The following is a 26,815-nucleotide window of genomic DNA, read 5'->3' on the forward strand; positions in this document are numbered from 1 at the left end:
ATATATAATATAAATGTATATAAACATATATATATAATATAAATATATATAAACATATATATATAAATATATATATATAAATATATTTTTTTTTTCCCCATCTTATTTATCCATTCATCTATCATCGATGGACACTAGGTTGTTTCCATATCTTGGCTATTCTAAATAATACTGCAGTGAACATTGGAATGCATATATCTTTTTGCTCCCCCCACCCCCAGATTATTCTTATTTAGAGATGTTTACCTAGGGTGAAAGCTGAGGTCATTCATCAGAGATCATTTTTCTCATCCAGTAAAGGTGTTTTAGTGCTGTAAATTGTCCACTAACTGGTCCTTTTGCTGTATTCTCCAAATTTTGATATGTTTTGTTTTAATTTTCATTCAGTTAAATATCTTCCTAATTTTTCTTTTGATTTCTTTTTCAGTCTATGAGTTAGTTAGAAATTTGTTGTTTGATTCCTAGACATCCTAAGGCATTCCTGTTATCTTTCTAAATTAGTTCCATTGTGGGCAGGAAACATCCTTTGTATGACTTGAATCCTTTCACATTTGTTGAGACTTGTGTTATGGTCAAGAATGTGGTTTACATTTTTTGTGATTATTGATATGGTAGGGTTTCAATAGGTTCTCTTATTATTTTTTATTTGTCCCATATCTGTTTATTTTTCCTCTTTTTCTACCTTTTTTTAATTTGAGTGGGTTTTTTTAATGGCTTAATTTATTTTTTTTCTTGGCTTATTAGTTATGTCTGTTTTGTTTTTGAGTGGTTGCTTTAGTTTATAGTATATATTTTAACTTATCACAGAGTATCTTAAAATTTTACCACTTCAAGTATACTATAATAACATAGTATGCTTCCATTTTTCCATTCTGGCCTTTGTGTAGTTATATTCATATATTTTACTTACATACATGTTACGGATACAGTAATATATTATTGCTTATCTGTAAAAAGAGCTAAAAAATGAGAAAACATGTTTTTTATATTTAAGTACAAATTTACTGTTTTTGATGGTCTTCATTATTTTGTGTAGATCTAGATTTCCATCTGGTGACATTTTCCTTCTAAAGACTTCCTTTAATATTTCTTCTAGAAGGGTCTGCTAGTGATTAATTCTTTAATCTTTTGTGTATTTGTCTCTCTTGTATTCTTTTTGAAAGATGTATTTTGACTTGCATTTTTGCAACAAGAAATGTGCTGTCATTTTTAATATCTGTATATGCAGTATACAATTTTTCTGTTTTTAAGATTTTTCCATCATGTATTCTCTACCATCGACTTTCTACTATGGATTTTATCCATTGCTTAGGATGTTCATTTTCTTACCATTTCTTGTGTTTGGGCTGTGTTGAGCTTCTTAAATCTGTGAACTTAACCATTTTTATCAAATTTGAAAACAGTTTAGCCATTAACTTTTAAAATATTTTTTTTCTGATTTCTTTCTCGTCTTTGGGACACAAATTTCATGTAAGTTAGCCCACTTGAAGTTGTGTCATAGTTGGCTAATGTTTTGTTTTTATATTTTCAATATTTTTTCCTTTATTTCACCTTACATAGATTATATTGCTTTATCTTCAAACTCACTAATTGTATATTCTTTGATGTCTCATCTTCTCAAATCTGTTCAGTATAGTTTTCATCTCTATAGACGTTTGATTTAATTTTTCTTTATATCTTCCATGCATTTATTTCAACATGCCTAGTCTTTCCTCTTTCTTCTTGAAAATAGGGAATATAGTCATAATAACTTATTTTAATGTCCTTGTCTACAAATTCTATCATTTGTGTCATTTCTTGGTCTATTTCTAATCGATTTTTCTTCTCATTATGGGTTGTAACTTTTGGTTTCTTTCTATTCCTGGTAATTTTGTTTGAATTATGTACATTATGAATTTCGTCCTTCGGGTGTCTGGAAATTTTTGTATCTGTATAAATTATTGTAAGCTTTCTTCTTCATACAGTTCAGCTACTTGAAAATAGTATGATCTTATTGAGGCTTATCTTAAAAACTATTTTTTTAAATGTTTATTTATTTTGAGAGAGCAAGAGCGCACGAGCAAGTAGGGGAGGGGCAGAGAGAGAGGGAGAGAGAATCCCAAGCAGGCTGTGTTGTCAGTTCAGAGTCTGACACAGGTCTCAATCTCATGAATTGTGAGATCATGATCTGAGACCAAATTAAGAGTCAGGCACTTAACCCACTGAGCCACTTAGGTGCCCCGATGCTTGCTTTAACTTTTTAAGTGGGACCAGATATGCCTTTAGTCTATGGTTAATTTTGCCCCCTGCTGAGGTACACTTCTGAGTACTCTGATTCCTTTTGAATTATGAGGTTTTCCACTCTGGCTGATGGAAATACATTTTCCATCTATGTGTGAGTTCCTGGACTTGTTCCATCTTCTCCTTTTAGATGTTTTATTCCCCTTCCACACCCCAGCCTTGGGTATTACTTCCTATGCATGTGCTGATCAGTACTCAGCTGGAGATTTGAGAACTCTCTGTAGATCTCCAAAGTTCTTTCTTTGAAGCACTTTCCTTCATGATACTTTGCCCTGTGAACTCTATTCTCTGTATGCTTTCTGAACGTCTAGCTCTGTTTTTTTCAACAAAGGGAATCTGTGAGCTCTGACTGGGTTGTCTATTTTTATTTTGTGGCTTTTTTTTTCTTGAGAGAGAGAGGGTGCAAGTGAGTGAGGCACAGAGGGAGAGAGAGAGAGAGAAGTGGGGCTCACCGGAGCTTGTGTTTTACCTCAAGTGGGGCTCATGCTCACCCAATGTGGGACTTGAACTCACAAACTGTGAGATCATGACCTGAGCCAAAGTCAGATGCTTAACAACTGAGCCACCCAGTCACCCCTGTTTTGTGGCTTTTATACTCTTTAGGCAGTAAGCTAGGAGCAATCCTAGGGCTCACCTCATTTGCTGCGTTTTCTCTCTCTCTCTCTCTCTCTCTCTCTCTCTCTCTCTCTCTAAGATCATTATCCTGTTCTACCAGATGGTTGATGTCTGAAAACTTTTGTGTCCTGTATTTTGTCCAATTTTTTAAATTGTGTCAATTAAAAGGGGAAATCTAGTTCCTCTTACTTGATACTGGCTAGTTGGAAGTTTTGAAATTTATATTCAGCTAACAATGAAACTCATATTTTTCAAGGCAAAATGCAAGTCAGTTTTACTTTTGTATGTAGAACCTTTCAGCGTTTCTTATTGCTCTCTTAACAAATAAAGCTCTATCCATATGATCCAGTAATTCTACCACTGGGTACTTAACCCAAGGAAAATTAAAACACTAATGCAAAAAGATATATGCGGCCCTATGTTTCTTGCAGCATTATTTACAATAGTAAATTATGGAATCAACCCAAGTGTCCATCCATAGATGACTGGATAAAGAAGATGTATGTATATATCCATAATGGAATGTTACCCACCATAAAAAAGAAGGAAATCTTGCCATTTGCAGCAACATGAGTAGATTTAGATAGTATAATGCTGAGTGAAACAGGTCAATCAGAGAAGGACAAAACCATATGATTTCACTCATATGGGATTTAAGAAACAAATAAAAAAAGGGGCAAGAAACCAGACACTTAAATTTAGAGAACAAATTGGTGGTTACCAGAGAGGGATGGGTGGGGAGGATGAGTGAAATAGGTGAAGATTAAGAGTATATTTACTGTGATAAGCACTGAGTATGCATAGAATTATTGAATCATAATTTACACCTGAAACTAATATAACACTGTATGGTAATTATACTTGAATAAAAAAGTGAAGTTTTGTATACTCTGGGTTCTTTTAAAACCTTATATCATAGGTGTTCTTTCACTGATTCTATTCAAGCTTTATTCCTTTCTTTTTGTTCCTTAAGTGTGCTGCCAGTCTTACATCTATGCTTATTCTATTCCCTTGATGATGCTTACTCCTTTTTTCACATGTCTGGCCATTCTGTTTCTTTCTCTTATTTATCACTTCCTTACTAGGGACTTTCCTGACCAAACTATCTGATGCAGGACTTCTAACACAAGTTATTCCATCATGTGATCTTGTAGCATCTATATAACTGTTGTAATTATCTTTTTTATTTATTTCTTTTACCCTTTGTACTTATTGATGGTTAAGTATTTAATTATTTTAAGAATTTTCCTTTTTTCCCCAAAGTTTTTTTTATTTGTTTATTTATTTGTTTGTTTAGAGTGAGCACGAGCAGGGGATGGGGCAGAGAGAGAGGGAGAGAGAGAATCCCAAGCTGGCTTTGTGCTGTCAGTGCAGAGCCCAACATGGGGCTTGATCTTACAAACTGTGAGATGGTGACCTGAGCCAAAATCAAGAGTCGGACACTTGGCTGACTGACTCACCCTGGTGCCCTAATGGTTATGTATTTATAATTTTCCTGAACTAGAATATAAGCTGTGTTGTCTCCTTCTACATAGTAGGAATACATTAAATGTGTTTAATACACATAAATAAGCCTTCCTTTACTTTTTTTTTTATTTAGAGTAATAAAATTTCTCTGGTGTTAAGATGTATATTACTGCATAGTATAGGTTATGTCTTTTGGTATAACATAATAGCATCATTCTGTCCAAAACATCAATGAGACCTATATTGTGAAACAGTGTAGGATCGTTATCTATGAACATACATGGGTAAAACATCTCTCACTGCTTAAAAGTAAACTTAACTCTTTTATCTGTCTGCCCACAACATATGGCATAGTGTCTGGAAACACAGCAGACATACATGCTCATTAAGTATTTAATAAATAACTTAAAAAATGGAAATCAGAGTTTTGGTAGTCTATATATCTTTTCTAAATTTCTTTGTTACCTCCAATCTTTGCAACAACTCAATCCCAGGTAAATTTGTTGATAGTCAATGGCAACAAAATCCAGAATATCTTGATTTCTAATTGTGTTCTATGATAGTTTTGATCTGATACAAATTGGACATGTTAGAATTATGATTTCCTCATTAGAAGGAACTTAAAAGTTATCTAGTCTTACCTTTTCATCTAATTTATCTTATATCTTAGATTACTTATATACGCACTTGTATATATGTTTTTCTGCCTTGAGAACTTTAGAATTGTTAGGTTGAAAAAAAAGCTGTTCTAATATTCCCATGATTATTTGATTTTATGTTTTAACACAGGATAACTTTTCTCTGTACAGTCTTTAAATATCTTTCCCTGGTTAAATGAAGCAGCAGCTACACACAGTGTCTAGGTTATTCACTAGATCTTGTTACAGAAAACAAACTATATATAGGTTGGGCATATTTTGTTTTATTAATATAATAGTAAATTGAACCCATACTAATTTTTCATGATGAAATACTGAACTAAGTGTAGATTAATTTTATACTTACTAAAGCACTAGAAGAATACATTAGACAAATTTCCACCCAAAGCAATATTTTTTTAATTAAAAAAAATTAAAACATAGTCTAAGTAATTGTTAGTAGCTACTTGATATGTTCTCTAAGAATTTAAGTGCTTCAAAATGAAAATGCCCTATTTTTTTTCTTTCTAAATATGTTTTTATGTATCCCAAAGTCCAAGAAATAGGAATTTCCTTACTGGAAGACCTGTTACAGTTATGGGTGAAGATTGTGGAAGCATGAATGAGCAAAGACAAACAGACTTTATTACTGAGAAACAATCAGTACAACCTATTTGGAGAGAAAATAGAAGAGAGGTTTCAAATTTTCTTGAAGACATGAACCAGCCAACAGCCAGCCTTATATCAGAGAATTGTAACTCTTTTATTAGTGAAAATGTGATCAATTTATTAAACGCAGATCAACAGAGGATAAAGAAAACCTTTGACAAGTGTGGTTATGACAGTATGGGAGATAGTTGCGCAAACACAAGTTCTGATAAAAATCATTCAGCTGGTCAATGCATTAGAAGTATTTTTACAGATCCAGAGTTGACTTTTAGTTGTTCGACTTTTAATGAAACACATTATCCAGAGAGGTGTCAGCCAAACAAGAAGTATCAGAAAGAGTACAACAATAATGAAAGAAATACTTTTACTATATCTTTTAAGAAGGATTGTTGTATAGCCAGCTCTGAAAATAAAGGTGAGTGTCATACACGAAAAACATAATTTATTGAGGTTTTTTTGTTTTCAGTTTTAGGTGTGTGTGTGTGTGTGTGCGCGCGTGCATGCGTGCCCTCGTGTGTGTGTGTGTGTGTGTGTGTGTGTTTAGGAAGCCTTATGAAATTAAAAATAGCATTGTATTACATGACTTTTTGTATCAGTAATTCCCCTCTGTATGGGTCATAAGCTTTAAATTAAAAAACAGAGATGGTCTATGTTAAGGTTTTGGTTCAGTGCATGTTTTTATTTTTAAAGGAAAATTTGAAAGTGATTGCCAAGAGAAGACACCACAGAATGAAATCCAGAAACATCCGGTGAATTATATGTAAGTTTTTAGGTAAATCCAGGGAATACAAATCAGGATCTAGTATGATGCATGTTGAAGGTTTGACCTGATGCAAAATGAGGTAGGCGAATAGCTGTCTGAGAGTGGGTAGACCAGCCTCAAGGAAGGCTTACCACTTACCAGAATCTTGGTAATACCACCCCACTTGAGAGTATGGTGCTCATATTTGCAGTGCAAAAATATCTGGAATGATAGTATTAATTAGATTTGGGAAAACTGACTTACGTATATATAAGAAACTTATATACCCACCATAGTGTCAGTTTATTAATTTATAGTAAGAAATAGAAGAGTCACATGTATAGCAGTGCTTCCTTGCATGGTGAGCATATTTCCCAACTTTTGGCAGTTCTTTATGGGAAGATTGCTTGGTTAGTATAAAATCAGAACAAGAGAGTGATAGAATTCAAGTATTAATAGCATAAGCAAGCATATTAACAGTTTATGGGACTGTTATTATAGGTAATTAAACAAAAGTTCTAGTTTCAGAAGAGCACAAACTTTTTTTGTAGTGATTATGATGTAGTCAGATTTTGGTCATTGAAAATCATGAACTAGCATATATTTTTATTCTGAAAGTATTTCTTATGGAAACATTTAAAATGTATTTATAAAAAGAGTACATAAATGCTATTTTTATGGGATTGACACAACAAATTAATTAAAATGTAGATTCACAACTTAAAATCAACAAAGTAGCTACTTTGTTGACAGATACTCAAATTTTCAGAAACGTGTGAATAAAAAACATTGTAGGCCTTGAATTTTTTAATGTACTTTATGAAAGTGATTTAGAACATGGTCCTCAAATCTGGCTAAAGGTCCACATAACTTGAAGGGGTGATTTTTTTGAATTAAAAATGCCAAGTTTGATCCACATATAATAAATAAGCTCTTTAGGCTGGAGCTTATGAATCTGTTTTTTGAAAAGCTTCCCTTGTAATTCTGATCTGAAACCAACATTGGGAACAATAATTTAGAACAAGGGTTTTCAGTAGGATTAAAGCACGCTTTAAAAGCATCTTATTTATGATCCTTAGGGGTAATATCTCTTTGGAAGGATTGCATTCTAATCCATCATGGGACTTGGGATTTGGTGAGGTAAAGTACATCTTACATTATTTTTCCAATTAAGTCAGTTGTATTATGTGATAATATAATAATACTGGTTGGCAGTTTACTTTGGTTTAAAGTTTGATTTAAAGTTAGTTTTTATCAAAAAATTTCTTTTTAAGTTAATACTTTTTCTTTGTTTTATTTTTTTTCACTTTGGGGAAATTATAGCTTAGACGTAAAATTACCACCTTTTAAAAAAGTGTAACATGCTTTAAGATAAACCAATCTAGATACTTAAAAAATTCTTCTTATAAGTCCTATAAAATTTTTTCCAAGATGAAAACATCAGGTTTCAGTATCCTATGGTCAGCATAGTTATATGTTTAAGAATACTGAAAGATCTATAAGCACTGGTTATGTAAGTTATAACCACTGGTAATAATAAGGTAATAAGGGTGTGTGATTGTTTCAACAGTCCAGGCTGTGTGCTAGGAGCTTTATGTACTTTACTTCTAATCTCCAAGAGCCCGATCCTGTAAGGTCTTCAATGCAAAAGAGACTCAAGTTCAGAGAGATTAAAGAAATTGTTCAAGGTAACACACTCAAACCAGGATTCAGACTCTTACCTGACTCTCTATTTTCACATATACTAATTGTTTTCTCTTTTTCTATGATGAATATGCATTGAATACATAATATGTATTCATATAATAGAATTTATTGAGGGTCTCCTATATGCTAGACACTGTTGCAACAGTGGTGAAAAAAAGTTTTTGTTTTCTGAAGCTTACATTCTTTTATGCACCAGACACTGAAAGGTACAGAGAGGAAAGGGCATGGAACCTATCTTAGGGAAGCTATGGTAGCTAGCCTGAAACAGAAAAAAAGAACCTAGTACATTTAGATATATTGCTCCAATTACAAAGGTTTGTAGAAACTTAGTAAAAGACACTTCTTCTAAGTTTTTTAAAGGAGTTTTATGGTTTCAGTTCTCACATTTAGATCTTTAATCCATTTTGAATTCACTTTTATCTATGGTATACATAAAGTGGCCCAGTTTTCTTCTTTGGCATGTAGCTATCTGGTTTATTGGAAAGACTTTCCCCCATTGTTACTCTTTCTTCCTTTATTGTACATTAATTGACCATATAGATGTGGGTTTATTTCTGGGCTCTCTATCTTATTCCATTGATCTATGTGTCTGTTTTTGTGCCAGTACCATACTGTTTTGAGTCCTGTAGCTTTGTAGTATATCTTGAAATCTGGGATTGTGATACCTTCAGCTTTGTTCTTCTTGACCTTAGCAACATATTTCTGGTTTTGTTTCCTTAGGCAAGGGAAACAAAAGCAAAAATGAACCAAAATACACCCAAATAAAAGGCTTTTGTACAGCAAAAGAAACTACTGACAAAACAAGAATGCAACCTTCTTAATGGGAGAAGATAGTTGTAAATGGTGTATCCAATAAGGGGTTATTATCCAAAATATATAAAGAACTCATACAGCTTAACACCAGGAAAGTAAACAATCTGATTTAAAAATGAGCAGAGGACCTAAACAGACATTTCTCCAGAGTAGACAGATACCTAACAAACACATGAAAAGATGCTCAATATCATTAATCATTAGGGAAATGCAAAACAGAACCACAATGAGATGTGATTTCACACCAGTCAGAATGGCCAGTATCAAAAAGATAAGAAATAACAAGTGTTGGCAAGGATGTGGAGAAAAGGAAACCCTTCTTGAAGTGTTGGTAGGAATGTAAATTGGTGAAGCTGCTTTGTAAAACTGTATGGAAGTTCCTTAAACAATTAAAAATAAAAACTCTATACAGTCCTAAATACTGGGTTATTTATCCAAAGAAACCAAAAACACTAATTTGAAAAGATATATGCGCCCCATTGTTTATTGTAGCCAAGATTTGGAAACAACCCAAATGTCCATCAGTAGATGAATGAATAAGAAATTGTGGTACGTGTGTGTGTGTGTGTGTGTGTGTGTGTGTGTGTGTGTGTGTAGGGACACACACACACACACACACACACACACACACACACACACACAGTGGAATATTACTCAGCCACAAAAAAGAATGAGATCTTGCCATCTGTGACATGAATGGACCTACAGAGTATTATTATGCTAAGTGAAATAAATCAGAGAAAGACATACCATATTATTTTACTTATATGTGGAATAAAAAAAATGAACAAAAAACCTGGACTTTTAAATATAGGGAACAAACTGGTATTTGCCAGTGGGGAGGCTAGTGAGGGATCGGCGAAATAGGTGAAGAGGATTAAGGGGTAAAACCTTCCACTTAAAAAAAAAATAAGTCACAGAAATGAAAAGTACAGTATAGGGAATGTAGTCAATCATATTGTAATAATGTATGATGATAGTTGGTAACTACACTTATGGTGAACATTGAGTAATATATAGGATTGTCAAATCAGTGTGTTATACACCTACAACTAATATAGTCTTTTATGTCAGTTATACTTCAATAATAAAAAATAAAGATGACGGTTCTAAGTTTCATGGTCAGTCAGAGGAAGATGTGATAGAGGAGAACATTTTTGATTTGGGTGTAAGTTTACCAAATGGACAAACTGCCTTTATCCTATGAAGAAGGAACAATTTAGATAGAAACTAAGAGGTGAGGGAATATAGGTTGTTTTAGAAACTGTAAGTAAGGGGGTGCCTGGGTGGCTCAGTCAGTTAAGCATCTGACTTTGGCCCAGGTCATGATATCACAGTCTGTGAGTTCCAGCCCCGTGTCGGGCTCTGTGCTGACAGTTCAGAGCCTGGAGCCTGCTTTGGATTCTGTGTCTCTTTCTCTGCCCCTCCCCCCACTCACGCTGTGTCTCTGTCTCTCAAAAAATGAATAAACGTTAAAAGAAAAATAAAAAAGAAACTGTAAGTAAGTTGTTTCATTCTACTTACTGTTATTGCTTCTACTGTAGCATAAATTATAAGGTGGAGGAATGGCAGGAGATAACGCTGGGCATTATAAAGGGCCAGGTCATAAAAGACTTTGTAGGACGTATAACAATTTAATTCCCTATCATCAAACAGCCACTAAAAATTTTTTAGCAGAGGAATATTACAAACATCAGAGTATTAAAAAGTTGAGGAGTGGCAGTGAGGATGGAAACAAGAGCTATCACAAAGAATTAGAAGGTCTAGTTTTGATAGAGCTTGGTGATTAGTTAAGTGAAAAGGGAAAAACTGAAGTCCTGTATTTATGATTTGGGTAAAGGTTGATGGGATGATGCCACCAAGAGTGAAAACATGGGAGATGGTTGCAGAAAAGGTTAACTCTCCATCAAATTTTATGTGCCCTCTTTTACAGAATAGAGCTGTTACTGTGAAAGGGCTACCCGGTCAAGGAACACATTTTCTTTAATTTTAATATTTGTTTATTTTTTAGAGAGAGCATGAACAAGGGAGAGGCAGAGAGAGAGGGGAGACAGAATCTGAAGCAGGCTCCAGGCTCTGAGCTGTTAGTACAGAGCCTGACATGGGGCTCGAACCCACAAACTGTGAGATCATGACATGAGCCAAAGTCAGATGCTTAGCCAGCTGAGCCACCCAGAAGCCCCAAGGAGCACATTTTCTAATCTTCCATTCAACTAAATTTGGCCATGTGGTGAGATCTCCAAACAGAATGTTATCAGCAGTGATGTGCATCATTTTCATGCACTGTAAAAGGAGGGGATTCTTTCTCCATGTTACCCCTCATGTGATAGCTACATGGTAGTGAAGCCCTAAGGGATGTTTGCAGCCACAAGATGGGAGGGACTGAGTTTCTAAATCACTAGTTGGAAGAAAATTGCTGACCTGAAAAACTCATTTTAGATTATTAAATAAGAATGAAATAATTGTGGGGCACCTGGGTGTCTCAGTCAGATGAGTATCCGGCTTTGGCTCAGGTCATGATCCCACACTTCGTGAGTTCGAGCCCTGCGCTGGGCTCTGTGCTGACAGCTCAGAGCCTGGAACCTGCTTGAGGTTTTGTGTCTCTCTCTCTCTCTATTTCTCTCTCAAAATAAATAAACATTAAAAAAAGAATAATATATATTCGCTCAAAGAAGGAATTATCAGCAGGTTAAAATACTTACAAAAAACAAAAAACCTCTTTTTGACTATATCTATGACAGGTTAAATGTGGCTAGAGCAAGTTGGAAAAGAAAATAAGCCCATTAGGGTAGAGCCTGCAGGGAATCAAGTACTATAAGGAGGTCTTTGGATAGACTAGACATGGGGCTTATAATTTGTGACTCATGGACAGGGCTAAAGGTGTAGTGAAACTTTGGCTAAAATCTTAAATTCTACAAGAGCGACCAAGGCAGGAGTCAGCACAGGAAAGGAAGAAGGAAGGAGTAGGCGCAGAAGAAAGGCAGGGCTGTGCCTTCCCACTGGCTGGGTAAAATCAAAACAGTTAGTTCCTACTGAGGCAGAATTAAGACAGAGAAGCAAACAAAAATCCATCTTGGATGGCAGATTGTAGGGAATGGAGAAGAAGTGGTGTTCCCAAGATCCTTTTGTTGGATGTGGAAGGGAATAGGAGAGAACAGGGTCTTGGAGGAGTATAAAAATAATTTTTAAATTAAGATTTAATTACATATAATGATTTGTTAGTTTCAGGTATACATCATGATTTGATGTATAAAATGTGAAATGATCACCAAAATAAGTCTAGTTAACATCCATTACCATACCACAGTAAAAATTTTGTTTTTTCTGGGGCACCAGGGTGGTTCAGTTGGTTAAACTTCTGGCTTCCGCTCAGGTCATGATCTCACAGTTCATGAGTCCAAGCCCCGCATCAGGGTCTGCACTAACAGTGCAGTGCCTGTTTCAGATTCTCTGCCTCTCTCTCTCTCTCTCTCTCTCTTTCTCTCTCTCTCTCTGCCCCTCCAGCCCTCTCTCCAAAATAAATAAACATTTTCTAAAAAATTGTTTTTTCTTATGAGAACTTTTAAGATGTCTTAGCAACTTTTAAATGTACTATATAGTTTTACTAATTATAATCACCAGGTTGTACATTACATCCCCAGGGCTTATTTATTTTATAAGTGGAAATTGTATCTTTTGACAGCCTTCATCCATCCTTTTTGCCCATACCCAGTCCCACCTCTGAAACCACCAGTCTGTTCTCTGAATCTATACTTTGTTTTGTTTTTTAATTAGGCTCCATGCTCAGTGTGGAGACCAACATGGGGCTTGAACTCATAACCCTGAGATCAAGACCTGAGCTGAGATCAAGAGTCAGATACGTAACCAAAGAGCAGCCCCAGGCCCCTCTCTTTGAGTTTGTATTTTAATTTTTTTTCACATTGCACGTTATAAGTGAGACCATATGGTATTAGTTTTTCTCTAACTTATTTCATTCTTCATGATACCCTCAAGTTCCATCCCTGTTGCAAATGGCAGGATTTTCTTCTTTAATATGGCTGAATAATACTCCTTTGCAGATGTATACCACATCTTCTTTATCCATTCAAACATCTATGGACACTTAGTTCATTTGCATGTCTTAGCTATGGTAAATAATGGCAATGAGCAAGGGAGTGAGGACAATCACTTTGAGTTAGTGTTTACATTTCCTTTAGAAAAATTACTAGAAGTGGATTTGCTGGATCCCATGGTAGTTCTGTTTTTCTTTTTTGAGGATGCTCTATACTGTCTGACATAGCAGCTGACTAATCTACATTCCCACCAATAGTACACAAGGCTTCCTTTTCTCCACATCCTTGCCAATACTTGTTAGTTCTTGTTTTTTTGGTATTAGCCATTTTAACAAGTGTGAGGTGCTGTCTCATTGTGGTTTTGATTTGCGTTTTCTTGATGATTCATGGTATTGAGCACCCTTTTCATGTACCTGTTGGCCATCTGTAGGTCATCTTTGGAAAAAAGTCTGTTCAGTTCCTCTGCCTATTGTTTAATTAGATTGTTTTTTTGTTTTTGTTTTTGTTTTTTTGAGATTTAGGAGTTATTTACATATTTTGGATATTAACCCCTTATTAGATAAATGGTTTACAAATATTTTCTTCCATTCCTGTAGGTTGCCTTTTCATTTTGTTTTTGGTTTCCTTTGCTGTGCAGAAGTTTTTTTTAGTTTGATGTAGCCTCACTTGTTTAGTTTTGCTTTAATTACCTTTGTTTTTGGTGTCAAATCCAAAAAATCATTGCCAAGATCAATGTCAAGGAACTTATCTCCTAGGTTTTCTTCTAGCAACTTTATGGTTTCAGGCCTTATGTTCAAGTCTTTATTCCATTTTGAGTTAATTTTTGTGTATGGTGTAATATAGGAGTCCATTTTCATTCTTTTGCATTTAGCTATCCAGTTTTCCAGCACCATTTATTGAAGAGACTGTCCTTTCCCTACAGTACATTCTTGGCTCCTTTGTTGTAAATTAGTTGGCCATTATATATGTATTTACTTCTCTGATTTCTCTTATGTTCTCTGGGTCTATGCCTATTTTATGCCAGTACCATACTGTGTTGATTACCATAGCTTTTTAATAGTGTTTGAAATTAGGAAGTGTGATGCTTCTAGCTTTGTTCTTTTCCTCAAGCTTTGGTTATTTAGGGTCTTTTGTGGTTCCTTACATCTTTTAGAATTATTTGTTCTACTTCTATGAAAAGTACCTTGGAATTTTGGTAGAGATTGCATTGGATCTGCTTTGGGTAGTATGGGCATTTTAACAAGATAAATTCTTACAATCGTGAACATGGATTATCTTTGTGTCTTTTCTTTGTTTTTTTCAGTGTGTCTTCTGTTCACCAATGTCTTACAGTTTTCTGTGTACAGATCTTTCACCTCTGTGATTAAATATATTTTTAGGTATGTTATCCTTTTTGATGCAGTTGTAAATGGGATCGTTTCTTTAATTTCTCATTCTGATAGTTCATATTAGTGTAGAGAAATGAAGTTGATTTTATATATTATGTATCCTGCAACTTTACTAAATTTATTATTTCTAACAGTTTCTTGGTGGAATGTTTAGTGTGTTCTATATGTAGTATCCTTTTATCTGCAAACGAAGATAATTTTCATTGTTCTTTTCTGTTTTGTATGCATTTTATTTATTTTTCTTGCCTGATTGCTCTAACTAGGACTTTTAGTGTTATGTTGAGTAAAAGTGGTGAGTGTAGACATCCTTGTGTTGTTCCTGATCATGGAGGAAAAACTTAAGCACTGCTGAGTAGGATGTTAGCTACAGGTTTAACATATATGGCTTTTATTCTGTTGAGGTGTGTTCCTTCTATACTCATTTGTTGCGAGTTTTAATCATGAATGAGTGTCAAATATTGACAAATACTTTTTCTGCATCTTTTGAAATGATCATATGATTTTTATACTTTAGTGTTGAACCATCTTTACATTCCTGGAATGAATCTCACTTGATCATTGTGTATAATCCTTTTAATGTATTGTTAAATTCAGTTTGCTAATATTTTTCAGGATTTTTAAATATATGTTGCATTAGGGATAGTGTGCTGTAATTTCTTTACTTGTGTTCTTTTCTGTTTTTGGTATCAGGTAATATTCATACATTGAGTTTGGAAGTGTTCCTTTCTCTATTTTTTTTTTTTTTTGAAGATTTTTAAGAAGGATTTGTAGTAATTTTTTAAAAGTTTGTTAGTTTGATAGAATTCACCAGTGAAGCCATTAGTCCTGGACTTTTGCTTATTGGGAAGTTTTTGATTACTGATTCATTCTCTTTACTAGTAACTGGTGCTATTCATATTTTCGATTTCTTAATGAATCAATTTTGGTAGGTTGCATCTTTTAGGAATTTTATTAATTTCTTCTGGGTCATTCAGTTTGTTGATTTATCATTGTTTGTAGTAGTCTCTTATGATCTTTTGTGTTTCTCTGTTATCAGTTGTAACATCTCTTTAATTTCTGATTTTGAGTCCTTTCTCTTTTTTCCCCTGTTGAGTCTGGCTGAACAGTTCATCGGTTTTTTTTTGTTTTTTTTTTTTTTATCTTTTCAAACAACCAACTCTCAGTTTCATTAATCTTTTGTATTGTCTTTTTAGTTTCTAATTCATTTATTTCTACTCTGATCTTTGTTATTTACTTTCTTCTACTAACTGTAGGTTCAGTTTGTTAGTTCCCTGAGATATAAAGTTAGGTTGTTTGAGATCTTTCTTGTTTCTTAAGGTAGGTGTTTATCACCACAAACTTCCCACTTAGATCTGTTTTTGCTGCATCCCAAAAGTTTTGGTATTTTGTATTTCCATTTTTATTTGTGTCAAGATATTTAAAATTTTTTAAATTATTTTTTCATCCATTGGTTGTTTAGGAGCATGTTGTCTAATCTCCATGTATTTGTCAATTTCCCAGTTTCCTCCTTGTAAATTTTCATATCATTACGGTTTCAAAACATGCTTGATGTGGTTTCAATCTTAGTAAACTTAATAAGACTTGTTGTGTGGCCTAATATACAGTCTGTCATGGAAAATATTTAGTATGTGCTTGAAAATAATGTGTACACTATTGTTTTTGGATGAAATGCTTTGTATATGTCTGTTTAGTACATCTGATGTAAAGTGTCATTTAAGGCCAGTGTTTCCTTATTGATTTTCTGTCTGGAGGATCTGTCAGTTGATGAACATGGGGTATTAAAGTCCCCTACAATTATATATTTAGCTACTCCTATGTTGGGTACATACATATTTTCAAAAGTTGTATTTTCTTCTTGGATTCACCCTGTTTCATTATACTATGACCCTCTTTGCCTCTTACAATAGTCTTGTTTTAAAGTCTATTTTGTCTGATATATGTGTATCTATTCCAGTTTTCTTTTGGTTTCCATTTTCATGAAATGTCTTTTTTCCATCATTTCACTTTCAGTATGTGTGTGTGTGTCCTTATGTGTGAAATGAGTCTCTCAAAGGCAGCATATACATGGGTCTTTTTTTTTTTTTTTTTTTAATCCACTTGGTCACTCTGTCTCTTTTGATTGGAGAAATTTAGTCCATTTATATTTGTCATTATTGATAGACATGGGTTTATTGCCATTTTACTCATGTTTTGGTTGGTTTATAATTCCTTTGTTTCTTCTCTTGCTCTGTTCCTTTGTAATTTAATGATTTTTCCATTGTGTTATGCTTAGTTTCTTTTCTTTTCATGTCTTGTTTATTTACTATAGGCTTTTGCTTTGTGGTTACCATGAGGGTTATATAAAACAACTTCTGATAATGGTTCATTTTAAGCTGATAAAAACTTAAGTTCAAATGCATTTTTAAGCTCTACAGTTTTACTAACCCCCCAACATTTTATGTTTTTGATGTCACAACTTCTTTTCATCTTATGTATTTATTAACAAATTATCGTAGTTGTTGTTTTTACTACTTTTGTCTTTAACCTTCATACTAGCTTTATTAACTTTTCAATATTAGCCTTTACAATATTTTTTGAAATTTAATATATTTTTACCTTTACTAGTAAAATTTATACCTTCATATGTTTTCCTGTTATTAATTGATAACTTTTATTTCAGCTTAAGGAAATCCCTTTAACATTTTTTATAAAGCCAAGTCTAGTGCAGATGAACTCCTTTAGCTTTTGCTTATCTCTCCTTCTATTCTGAAGGACACCTTTACTGGGTAGAATATTCTTGGTTGATAGTTTTTTTCTTTGAATATATTGTGCCTCTCCCTTCTGGCCTGCAGAGTTTCTCCTGAAAAGTCTGATGATGGTTTTATGGGGTTTTCCTGTATGTAACAAGTTGTTTTTCTTTTGCTGCTTTTAAAATTCTCTTCTTGTCTTTATCTTTGATCACTTAATTATGTATCTTGATGTGGGTCTCTTTGGGTTCAGCTTATTTGGAACTCCAAGTTCTTCCTGGCTCTGGATGTCTGTTTCATTCCCCAAGTTAGGGAAGTTGACGGCCATAATTTCTTCAAATAAGTTTTCTGTCCCTGTGTCCTTATTTTTCTTTTGGAGCTCCTATTATATAAATATTGGTTTATTTTATATTGTTCCCAAATCCCTTATACTATTTACACTTTTTTAATTCCTTTTTGTTGTTGCTCCTCTGAGTTGATAAATTCCACTGACCTGTCTTTGAATTCCTTATCCTTTGGCTTCATCAAGTTTTCTATTCCTTTTATTACATTTTTCAGTTATTGTATTCCTTAGCTCTGTGATTTCTGTTCGGTAATTTCTTATATTTTCTATTTCTTTGTTGAAATTCTTAGTTCTTGCATTGTGCTTCTGACCTCAGGGAGAGCATTTTTATGATTGTTATTTTGAACTCTTACCAGATAAATCACTTATCTTCATTTCACTGATGGGTTTTTCTGAAGTTTTTTTTTTTTCTTTTGTTTAGAATATGCTGTTCTGTGTCTTCAAATGCTTTGACTTTGTTGGTTTCTGTGTGTTAGATAAAACAGACACTTCTAGTCTCGAAGGTAGGGCCTTGATTGCGAAATAAAATGTTTCAATCCTGCCCTATCTCTTTGTTGTCTCTCAAACCTTTGTGATTTTCCAAGTAGTCTGCTTTATTTTTAGTAGCTCCCAGTAGTTGAGTGTATGCCAAAACCTGCCAGTGTCCCACTGGGAAGGATCTCAGTCAGTAACCAGGTTGTTTGATTGGAAGCCACACCCTCAGGTGGGATTTTTTAAAGTATGCAAATTTACCTCTTTGATGGTAAGACTTGGAGGTGAGCATCTGTCTGTTCCCTCTGCTCTGAGCCCTGATGTGATAGCCAGTTAGGAAGTGTTTCTCTGTTTGCTGTAATCCTGTTGGATCTGTGAACCTAAACCCTGCTCTCCAGCAGAGCCAGCCTATCAAAGGATGTGTCCTCTGGGCAGCAGCCACAAAAGCCAGGATGCTGGATGTTTATACAAGTTCCTTTCTTGGTGACACCAGCCATGTGGGGCATGGCAGAGGGAGAGTGTGAAGATGGTACCTGCTGGCCTCTACGGTATCTGGAGATGATTGCAGGTGGCCCCTAGATGTGTGTTTAATTACAAGCTTGCCCCTCTGGTTACAGGTGTTAATATAAGCTAATAGGCCTCTTCCACAGAAAGAATAGGTGTTTTGGTCTGCCTCATCATTAGTCCCTGGATAGGTAGCTGGTTAAGAACTCTTTGTTACAGTCCTGTGGGACCTACGAGAGCTCTGGGGGTTACCAGAGCTGATGATCAAAGGACATCCCCTGGGCAGCAGCTGCAAAAACTGGGGCTCTATGTGTGCATTGGCATTGTTTTCCGGCAGTACCTGCAGCCTGGAAAATGGCAGAAGGAGAGTGTGAAGGTGGTTCCTGCTGAGCTCTGCAGTCTTGGGAGAATATTTCAGTAGGCCTGTAAATGTGTGTTACTTAGAATCCTGCCCCTCAGGCTGAAGATTTAAGATAATTAGATAAGCCTCTTTCATAGAAAGATTGGGGTTGCATTTCATTCTGCTTTCTCTCACTCCTGTCCCCTGCCGGGGTAGCTGTTTCAAAACTCTTTTTCTGTTTGTTACAGTCCTATGGGACCTACAAATGCAAGGTCTGAGCCTGGAACCTGTTGCCTGCCAGAGCTAAGTAATCAAGGGTGTCCCCTGGGCAGCAGCCACAAAACCCAGGGCACCAGACATGTGCACGGTCTCCTTATTGGGAGATACTAGTTACCTGGAGTGGGTCGAGGGTGAGCACAAAGATAGCACTTAGTCTCTGATGTCTCTGGAAAGGATTAAAGTTGGTCCTTTAATGTGAGTTTAATTAGAAGCCCCAGGCTGCAGATATAATGATCATAGGCTTCTTTTGCAAAACACTTGGGTACTTCAGTGGGCTGCCTCATTTCTAGACCCTGAGTTGTAGCTACAGGGAGCCTGTGTGAGCCCCTTAAGAACTGTTGCTCAGTTTTCCATAGCCTTGTTATTCTCATAGACACAAGTCCCATTGGCATACAGAACTTGATGTTTTGTTGTTGTTGTCTGTCAGGTGCAGGTCTTAAAAGGTAAGGTATTAGTTGTAGGGTTCAAAGCACTTGCTCTTCAGGGAGAATTTTAGAGTTGTGGGTTCCCTCTGAATTGTGGGTTGCTATCAGCCCATGACAGGATTTGTGGTGAAATTGTGCCTCAGCCTCTCCAACTTTTTTTTTAAGTTTTTTTTTTTTGTTGTTTTTTTTTTAGTTTTGTTTGTTTGTTTGTTTGTTTGTTTGTTTTAATACTCTGTCCACCCAGCATGGGGCTCAAATTTATGACCCTGAGATCAAGAGTCACACGCTCTGGTGACTGAGTCAGCCAGGACCCCACAACTTGTTTCCATGTGGATTTTTTCACATTCACCCATTGTGAAGGAGTCTTTTAACTAGTTTTTGGGTTTTTTTCAGAGGAAATTGTTCTGTATGTAGCTGTAGATTTGGTGTGTTTGTGGGAGGAGGTGAGTTAAGCATTCTTCTCCATTGCCACCTTGAACTAGTACCAATTCTAAAGGAGTAAGGTTTGGGGTGTCTGAGTGGCTCAGTCGGTTGAATGTCCAACTTCGACTCAGGTCATGATCTCACACTCATGGGTTCTAGCCCCATGTCAGGGCTCTGTGCTGATAGCTCAGAGCCTGGAGCCTTGCTTCAGATTCTGTGTCTCCCTCTCTCTCTGCCCCTCCCCCACTCGCACTCTGTCTCTCTCTCTCTCAAAATAAATAACACATAATAATTTTTCTTTTAAATAAAGGAGTAAGGTTTAAATATGACTGTTAAAAATAGGAAGGTAATCACTTGAGAGATGGAGACACATGGAAGAATTTCAGAATTCACAGAATTTGCCATGTCACACCAGGAAACCTGATGAAGTGGAGAAAAAATGCTTAACCAACTGAGCCATCCAGGTGCCCCAAGAAGCTGATTTCTTAAAAATCAAGATTCAAAGAATATTAAATTGGAGAGAGAAACATGTAGAATATAATCAAATTTTGAAAATAAAAAGATAGCAGAAGATATACATAAAATATATAGTGTCAGAGTAAAGACAGTATAAATGCAATAGAAAATTAATTCTAAAACAGAAGAAGAGGCAATACTGAGTTACTGATCCATACCAATTATGAAATCCAGCTTGGCAGGCATTGTGAAGTCTTGCTCGCCTGGATTATGGGGGGAAATTCTTTGAACAATTTAGTTTTTTTCTCTTTGGAATGATCTTTTCTGTCATTTATCCTCTATAAACAGATCTGAGGTGGCTATTGGTATTATGTGCTTGCCTTGGTGTATATATAACCTTCTCAGCTTGTGTGTGGTGCAAGTCTGGGGCTTGCGTGCTATTTAAGAGTTGAACATATAATACTTTCTAAATGATTGAGTAGTGGGATTAGAGAAAAGGCTCTACTGCATAAAGTTATTCAGGAACCTGAGCTGGTGGGGACTTTGCTGTCATTAACTGGCGGTTTCCATGTTTATAAATGTATGTTCACATCAGATGGCAGAAGGGAAAGAGAAGTGGGAGGTTTTAGGGAAAATTTTTATGGGTGAGGGGTAGCAGTGGCATATACCACTTTTGCTTATGACCAGAATTCAAATCACATGTCCAAACAGACTTCAAAGGAGGCTAGGAAATGTACTCTAGCTCTGTGCCTAAGAGAAGAGGGAAACAATTTGGTAAGCAGCTTTCTCCTTTATCCAATCTCCTTTATCTTACTTAAAACACTTTATCCTACCAACAGAGAATGTATATTTTTTTGTAAGTCCATGATACACTTGCAAATATAATTCATGTAGTGAGCCATAAAGAAAGTTTAAGAGATTTGTCTAAGGAGAGATTCATAGTCACATTTTCTAATAATTCATTAAGTTAGAAATCAACAACAAAAACAACAACAGAAGATGCTTAACCTCCCATACTTTCTTGGAAATTAAGAAACATTCTGGTTTTTAGTGAGAAAAAGACTAAAAGAAAAAAAAAGTGAAAATAAGAAATTACATAGAAATTGATGAAAATCAAAATCAGTGGTTTGTTCTATACAAAAATATATACTTCTGAGGGCCTTTATTATTTAAGAAACCTGAAAATAAATAAATTGATATCCAACTTAAATTTAGAGAATAACAATAAATCTCCAAATTACATTCATATATTTGTCTCTTTTGAACTGCATTTACTATGATTACTTCAAGACTTTTCGTAAGTTTCTTAGCAAGTGTCTATTCTGTTGCTTACTGTTTCAAAACCTATTAAATTTTGTTTACTTTATTATTCATCACAGGCAAATTTTTCTTTGTAGTATTAAAATAATCTTTGTTGAATTAATGTGAAGGAAAAGTACTGTAAGATGAATTGGTGGGATTAAGAGGGAGATATGAGGGGGTATTACTGTTTATACTTGGGAGTTGTTAAAATTTTGTTTTTCTTCTAGATTCCGATGGAAGAAGGAGGAACTTGTTCTTTAAAAGACAGGCCAACATCTAAGAAAATCTGTAAGTATAACTATCAAGTGAATTTTATTCTTTAAAATGAACTAACATTTAAATGAAAATCAGTTAAGTTTTAAATGTTTTTTTTTCAGATTTATGCCACCAAATATTTCATAGATATGTTAGAATATACTAGTATTACACTTATTTTTATTGTATATATTATACATGAGTATATATAGTATATATGTACAGTTTAATGAATAATGAAACTGATACCCATATATGTACTTTGTAGCTTAAGAAATGTATAATCAGAACTTTTGAAGGTCTTCTCAATTGCATTTCCTATCCTGCCCCCTAGAGGTAACTATTATCCTGAATTTATTTTTTGTGATCTCACACATAGACTTTTCCATTGCTTAGTTTTGAACTTTTTACAAATTGAGGCCAACTCTACATATTTTTCTGATGTTGTTGTTCACCCACTAATGTATTTTGAGGTTTGTTCACTTTGATACTTTTGACTCTGGTACATTTCATTATTTGTTTACTACTATATCGTTTACGACTATTTTGGGAATGTACCACAGCTTATTTATACATCCTCTGGCTGTGATTATTTAGGTTGTCTTGAATATTTTGATATGATAAGCAGTGTTGCTTTGGCAATTCTTGACATTTCTTCTGACTCGTGTATAAAAATTCCTCTGTGATATAGTTTTACAAGCAGAACTGAGTAGTCGTATGGTATGAACATCTTCACCTCATCCAGGTAATGCAGAATGTTTTCCAAAGTAATTGTGCCATTTTAAACTTCAACTAGTGAGAGGTAGGAGTCTTAGTTGTTAAATATTGTAACACTGGGTCTGGTACCTCATTGTTGGCAATCTGGTATTGCATTGTATTTTTAATTTATATTTCTCTATTAATTAGGTCGATTGGCCATCCATGTTTCATCTGTGAAATGCCTTTCATGTTTGTTGCCTGTGTTTCTTTTAAGTTGGGCTTTCTTTATGGGATGTGTCTTTTATATACCTATATGTGTATATCCCTAGATATTAACTGTGTATAGCAAATACCTCAGATTTGAGTGGTCTTTTTATTCCTTGCTGTCTTTTTATTGATAAAAGTTTCTAGCACTTGTTATATATTCTGTGATAGAATGATTCTTCAGGATATCTAGGTCTACTAGGATACCTAGAAATCTTTATGGACTTTTTTTCTTTTGGAATTAATTTAACCTTTAGAATATGTAACACATTAGTTTGGTTGCAATCCTTATCTTTGCTGCTCTATTTCCTTCTGCATCAGATGAGTAGCTGCTTTTTGTTGGTTTACGTTTTATCATTCCAGGTTTTTTTTCCCCAAAATACAGCCTAAAAGTTTATAAACACACATATATACATGAAACTTAGTTCTTGCCTTTCTCGTTTTAAATGTAATAGTAGATTTTTTATTTAACATAGGATATTTCATAAATTAATTGAATAGATTAATTTATTTAATAAAACATCCTGAAGTGTTCTCCATGGTAATATTAGACATTTTTTCATCCTTTATTTATGACCATATGGTAATCCATAATATGGATGGATTATAGTTTATTCAGCTAATGCCTGTTGATGGATGTTTGGGTTGTTTCCAGGATCTTGTTCTTACAAATAATGTTGCAATGAAAAACTCTGTGCATATGTTGCTGAGTTGTGGAGGTATATTTTTAGGGTAATTTCTAGGAATGGGATTGCTGAGTCAAAGGAGAGATACTTTTTTTTTTTTTCTGGTTTTATTGAGGTATAATTGGCAAACAAAAATTGTATGTATTGGAGCACCTGGCTGACTCAGTTCGTAGAGCATTTGACTCTTGATCTTGGGATCATGAGTTCAGACCCCACATTGGGCGTAGAGATTAAATAAGTAAATAAGTATTTTTTAAAATTGTATATATTTAGGGTATACAACATGATTTAATATTCTTATACATTGTGTATAGCTAATTCTCACACAATTTTTTTTCTTCTTTTTTTTCTTTTTTTTAATGTTTATTTATTTTTGAGTGGCAGAGAGAGCACGAGCAGGGAAGGACAGAGAGAGGGAGACACAGAATCTGAAGCAGGCTGCAGGCTCTGAGCTGTCAGTACACAGCCTGATGCGGGACTTGAACTCACAAACTGTGAGATCATGACCTGAGCTGAAGTCAGACGCTTAACTGACTGAGCCAGCCAGGCACCCCTCTTTTGTTTTTTTTCTTTTTTAATGTTTATGTATTTGAGGGAGAGAGAGCGTGCAAGTAGAGGGCCAGAGAGAGAGGGAGAGAGAGAATCCCAAACTGGATTGGTGCTCTCAGTGTGGAGCCCAGTGAGGGGTTTGATCTCATGAACCATGAGACCATGACCTGAGCCGAAATCAAGTCGGGTGCTCAACTATCTGAGCCACTCAGGCGCCCCTCAGAATGCTTTTGTTGATTTTGCTATATCTTTGTTTCAGTAGCCAACTAGCTACAGTTGCAATTAATAAACAGCTGTCATTCCAGCATGAATGTTATTTGATATTTTCATTTAAATTAATGAGTGTAGGGGCACCTGGGTGGCTCAGTAGTTTGAGTGTCTGACTTCGGCCCAGGTTGTGATTTCACAGTTTGTGAGTTCAAGCCCCACGTTGGGCTCTGGGCTGACAGCTTGGAGTCTGGAGCCTGCTTTGAATTCTGTCTCCCTTTCTCTCTGCCCCTGCCCCACTCACACTCTGTCTCTGTCAAAAAATAAACATTATTTTTTTGTAACTAGTGCAAAAAAAGAGAAACAATGAAGATGCATGTTGAAAGTATACTCTTTCAACAATGAAAAAAATACATTGTGAATGATTCCTTCCTTAATGCCCAACCCCCATTTAGCTCATCCTCCTACCCACCTCTGCTCCAACAATCCTCAGTTTGTTCTATATAGGTAAGAGAATCTTATGGTTTGCTTCCCTCTCTGTTTTTATATTAGATATTTCCTTCCCTCCCCCTATGTTCATCTCTTTCGTTTCTTAAATTCTATATATGAGTGAAATCATGATATTTGTCTTTCTCTGATTAACTCATTTCACTTAGCATCATACATTCTAGCTCCATGCATGTTGTTGCAAATGACAAGATTTGGTTCTTTCTGATGGCTGAGTAATATTCCATTATATATATATGTATATATACACATATGTGTATATATGTGTATATATACATATACATGTACACACACACACACACACACACCACATCCTCTTTATCCATTCATCAGTCAATGGATATTTGGGCTCTTCCCATAATTTGGCTATTGTTGATAATACTGCTATAAACATGAGGGTGCATGTCCCCCTTCAAATCTGTATTTTTGTATACTTTGGGTAAATAACTAGTAGTGTAATTGCTGGATCATAGGGTAGTTCTACTTTCAACTTCTTGAATAACCTCCATACTCTTTATTTTAGAGTGGTTGTACCAGTTTGCATTTCCACCAACAGTGCAAGAGAGTTCCCCTTTCTCCACATCCTTGCCAACACCTGTTGTTTCCTGTGTTGTTAGTTTTAGCCATTATGACAGCTGTGAGGTAAAATCTCATAGTGTTTTCTTTTTTTTCTTTTGAGAGATAGAGGGCACAAGTGAGTGAGGAGCAGAAATGGGAAAGAGAAAATCTCCTGAGGGGCAAAAAGAGAGAGAGAAGTGGGGCCTCGAGCTCACCTGAAGCAGGACTCAAGCTCACCCCAATGCAGGACTCGAACTCACGAACTGTGAAATCATGATCTGAGCTGAAGTCAGATGCTTAACCAACTGAGCCACCCAGGTCCCTGTCTCATCATGGTTTTGATTTGTATTTCCCTGATTATTAGTGATGTTGAGTATCTTTTCACACGTCTGTTGCACTTCTTAAGTCTTCTTTGGAAAAATATCTATTCATGTCTTCTGCCTGCATCTTGACCGGATTAATTGTTTTTTTGGGTGTTAGTTTAATAAGTTCTTTATAGATTTTAGATTCTAACCCTTTATCAGATATGTCATTTGCAGATATCTTCTCCCCATTCTGAAGGTTGCATTTTAGTTTTGTTGATTGTTTGCTATGCAGAAGCTTTCTGTCTTGATGAAGTCCCAGTAGTTCATTTTTGCTTTTGTTTCCCCTTGCCTCAAGAGGTAAGTAAGGTAGTAAGAAGGTGCTACAGCTGCTATCAACCTGGGGATGCCTGGGTGGCTCCGTCAGTTAAGCATCTGACTCTTGATTTCAGCTCAGGTCATGATCTCACAGTTCATGAGTTTGAGCCCCACATAGGTCTCTGAAGTGACAGTGTGGAGCCTGCTTGAGATTCTCTCTCTGCCCCTACCCTGCTTGTTCTCGTTCTCTCTCTCTCTCTCTCTCTCTCTCTCTCTCTCTCTCTCAAAATAAATTTTAAAAACTTTTAAAAAATTTGCTACCTGCATTCTCCTTTAGGATTTTGGTGGTTTCGTGTCTCACATTTAGGTCTTCCATCCATTTTGAATTTATTTTTGTGTATGGTGTAAGAAAGTGGTCTAGTTTTGTTCTTCGTGTTGCTGTCCAGTTCTCCCAGTATCATTTGCTAAAGAGACTGTCTTTTTTTCCATTGGATACTCTTTCGTGCTTTGTCAAAGATTAGTTGGCCATACATTTGTGGGTCCAATTCCGGACCCACTCTGTTCCATTGGTCTATGTGTCTGTTTTTGTGCCAATACCATGCTGTCTTGATGATTACAGCTTTGTAGTAGAGGCTAAAGTCTGGGATTGTGATGCTGCCTGCTTTGGTTTTCTTCTTCAAAATTACTTTGGCTATTTGGGGTCTTTTGTGGTTCCATACAAATTTTAGGATTGCTTGTCCTAGCTTTGAGAAGAATGCTGGTGCTATTTTGGTTGGGATTGCATTGAATGTGTAGATTGCTTTGGGTAGTATTGACATTTTAACAACCCA

General features: G+C 35.3%; 1 protein-coding gene across 2 annotated transcripts in view; it reads left to right on the plus strand.

The window, feature by feature from the left end:
* Positions 1-26,815, plus strand: part of CB4H12orf40 (chromosome B4 C12orf40 homolog) — a 101,960-nt gene that overhangs the window by 63,759 nt on the left and 11,386 nt on the right. The window contains exons 8-12 of one of the 2 annotated variants that reach the window (XM_049625284.1): positions 5,555-6,084; positions 6,360-6,429; positions 7,491-7,551; positions 7,982-8,099; positions 21,868-21,928. In XM_049625284.1, coding sequence (XP_049481241.1) covers positions 5,555-6,084; positions 6,360-6,429; positions 7,491-7,551; positions 7,982-8,099; positions 21,868-21,920 — 832 coding nt within the window. In that variant the 3' untranslated portion in view covers positions 21,921-21,928. The remainder of the gene's footprint in view (positions 1-5,554; positions 6,085-6,359; positions 6,430-7,490; positions 7,552-7,981; positions 8,100-21,867; positions 21,929-26,815) is intronic. The other variant, XM_049625283.1, reaches the window with a different exon arrangement.

Source organism: Panthera uncia, chromosome B4 (genome assembly GCF_023721935.1).
Source record: "Panthera uncia isolate 11264 chromosome B4, Puncia_PCG_1.0, whole genome shotgun sequence".
In the NCBI taxonomy this organism is placed as follows: Eukaryota; Metazoa; Chordata; class Mammalia; order Carnivora; family Felidae; genus Panthera; species Panthera uncia.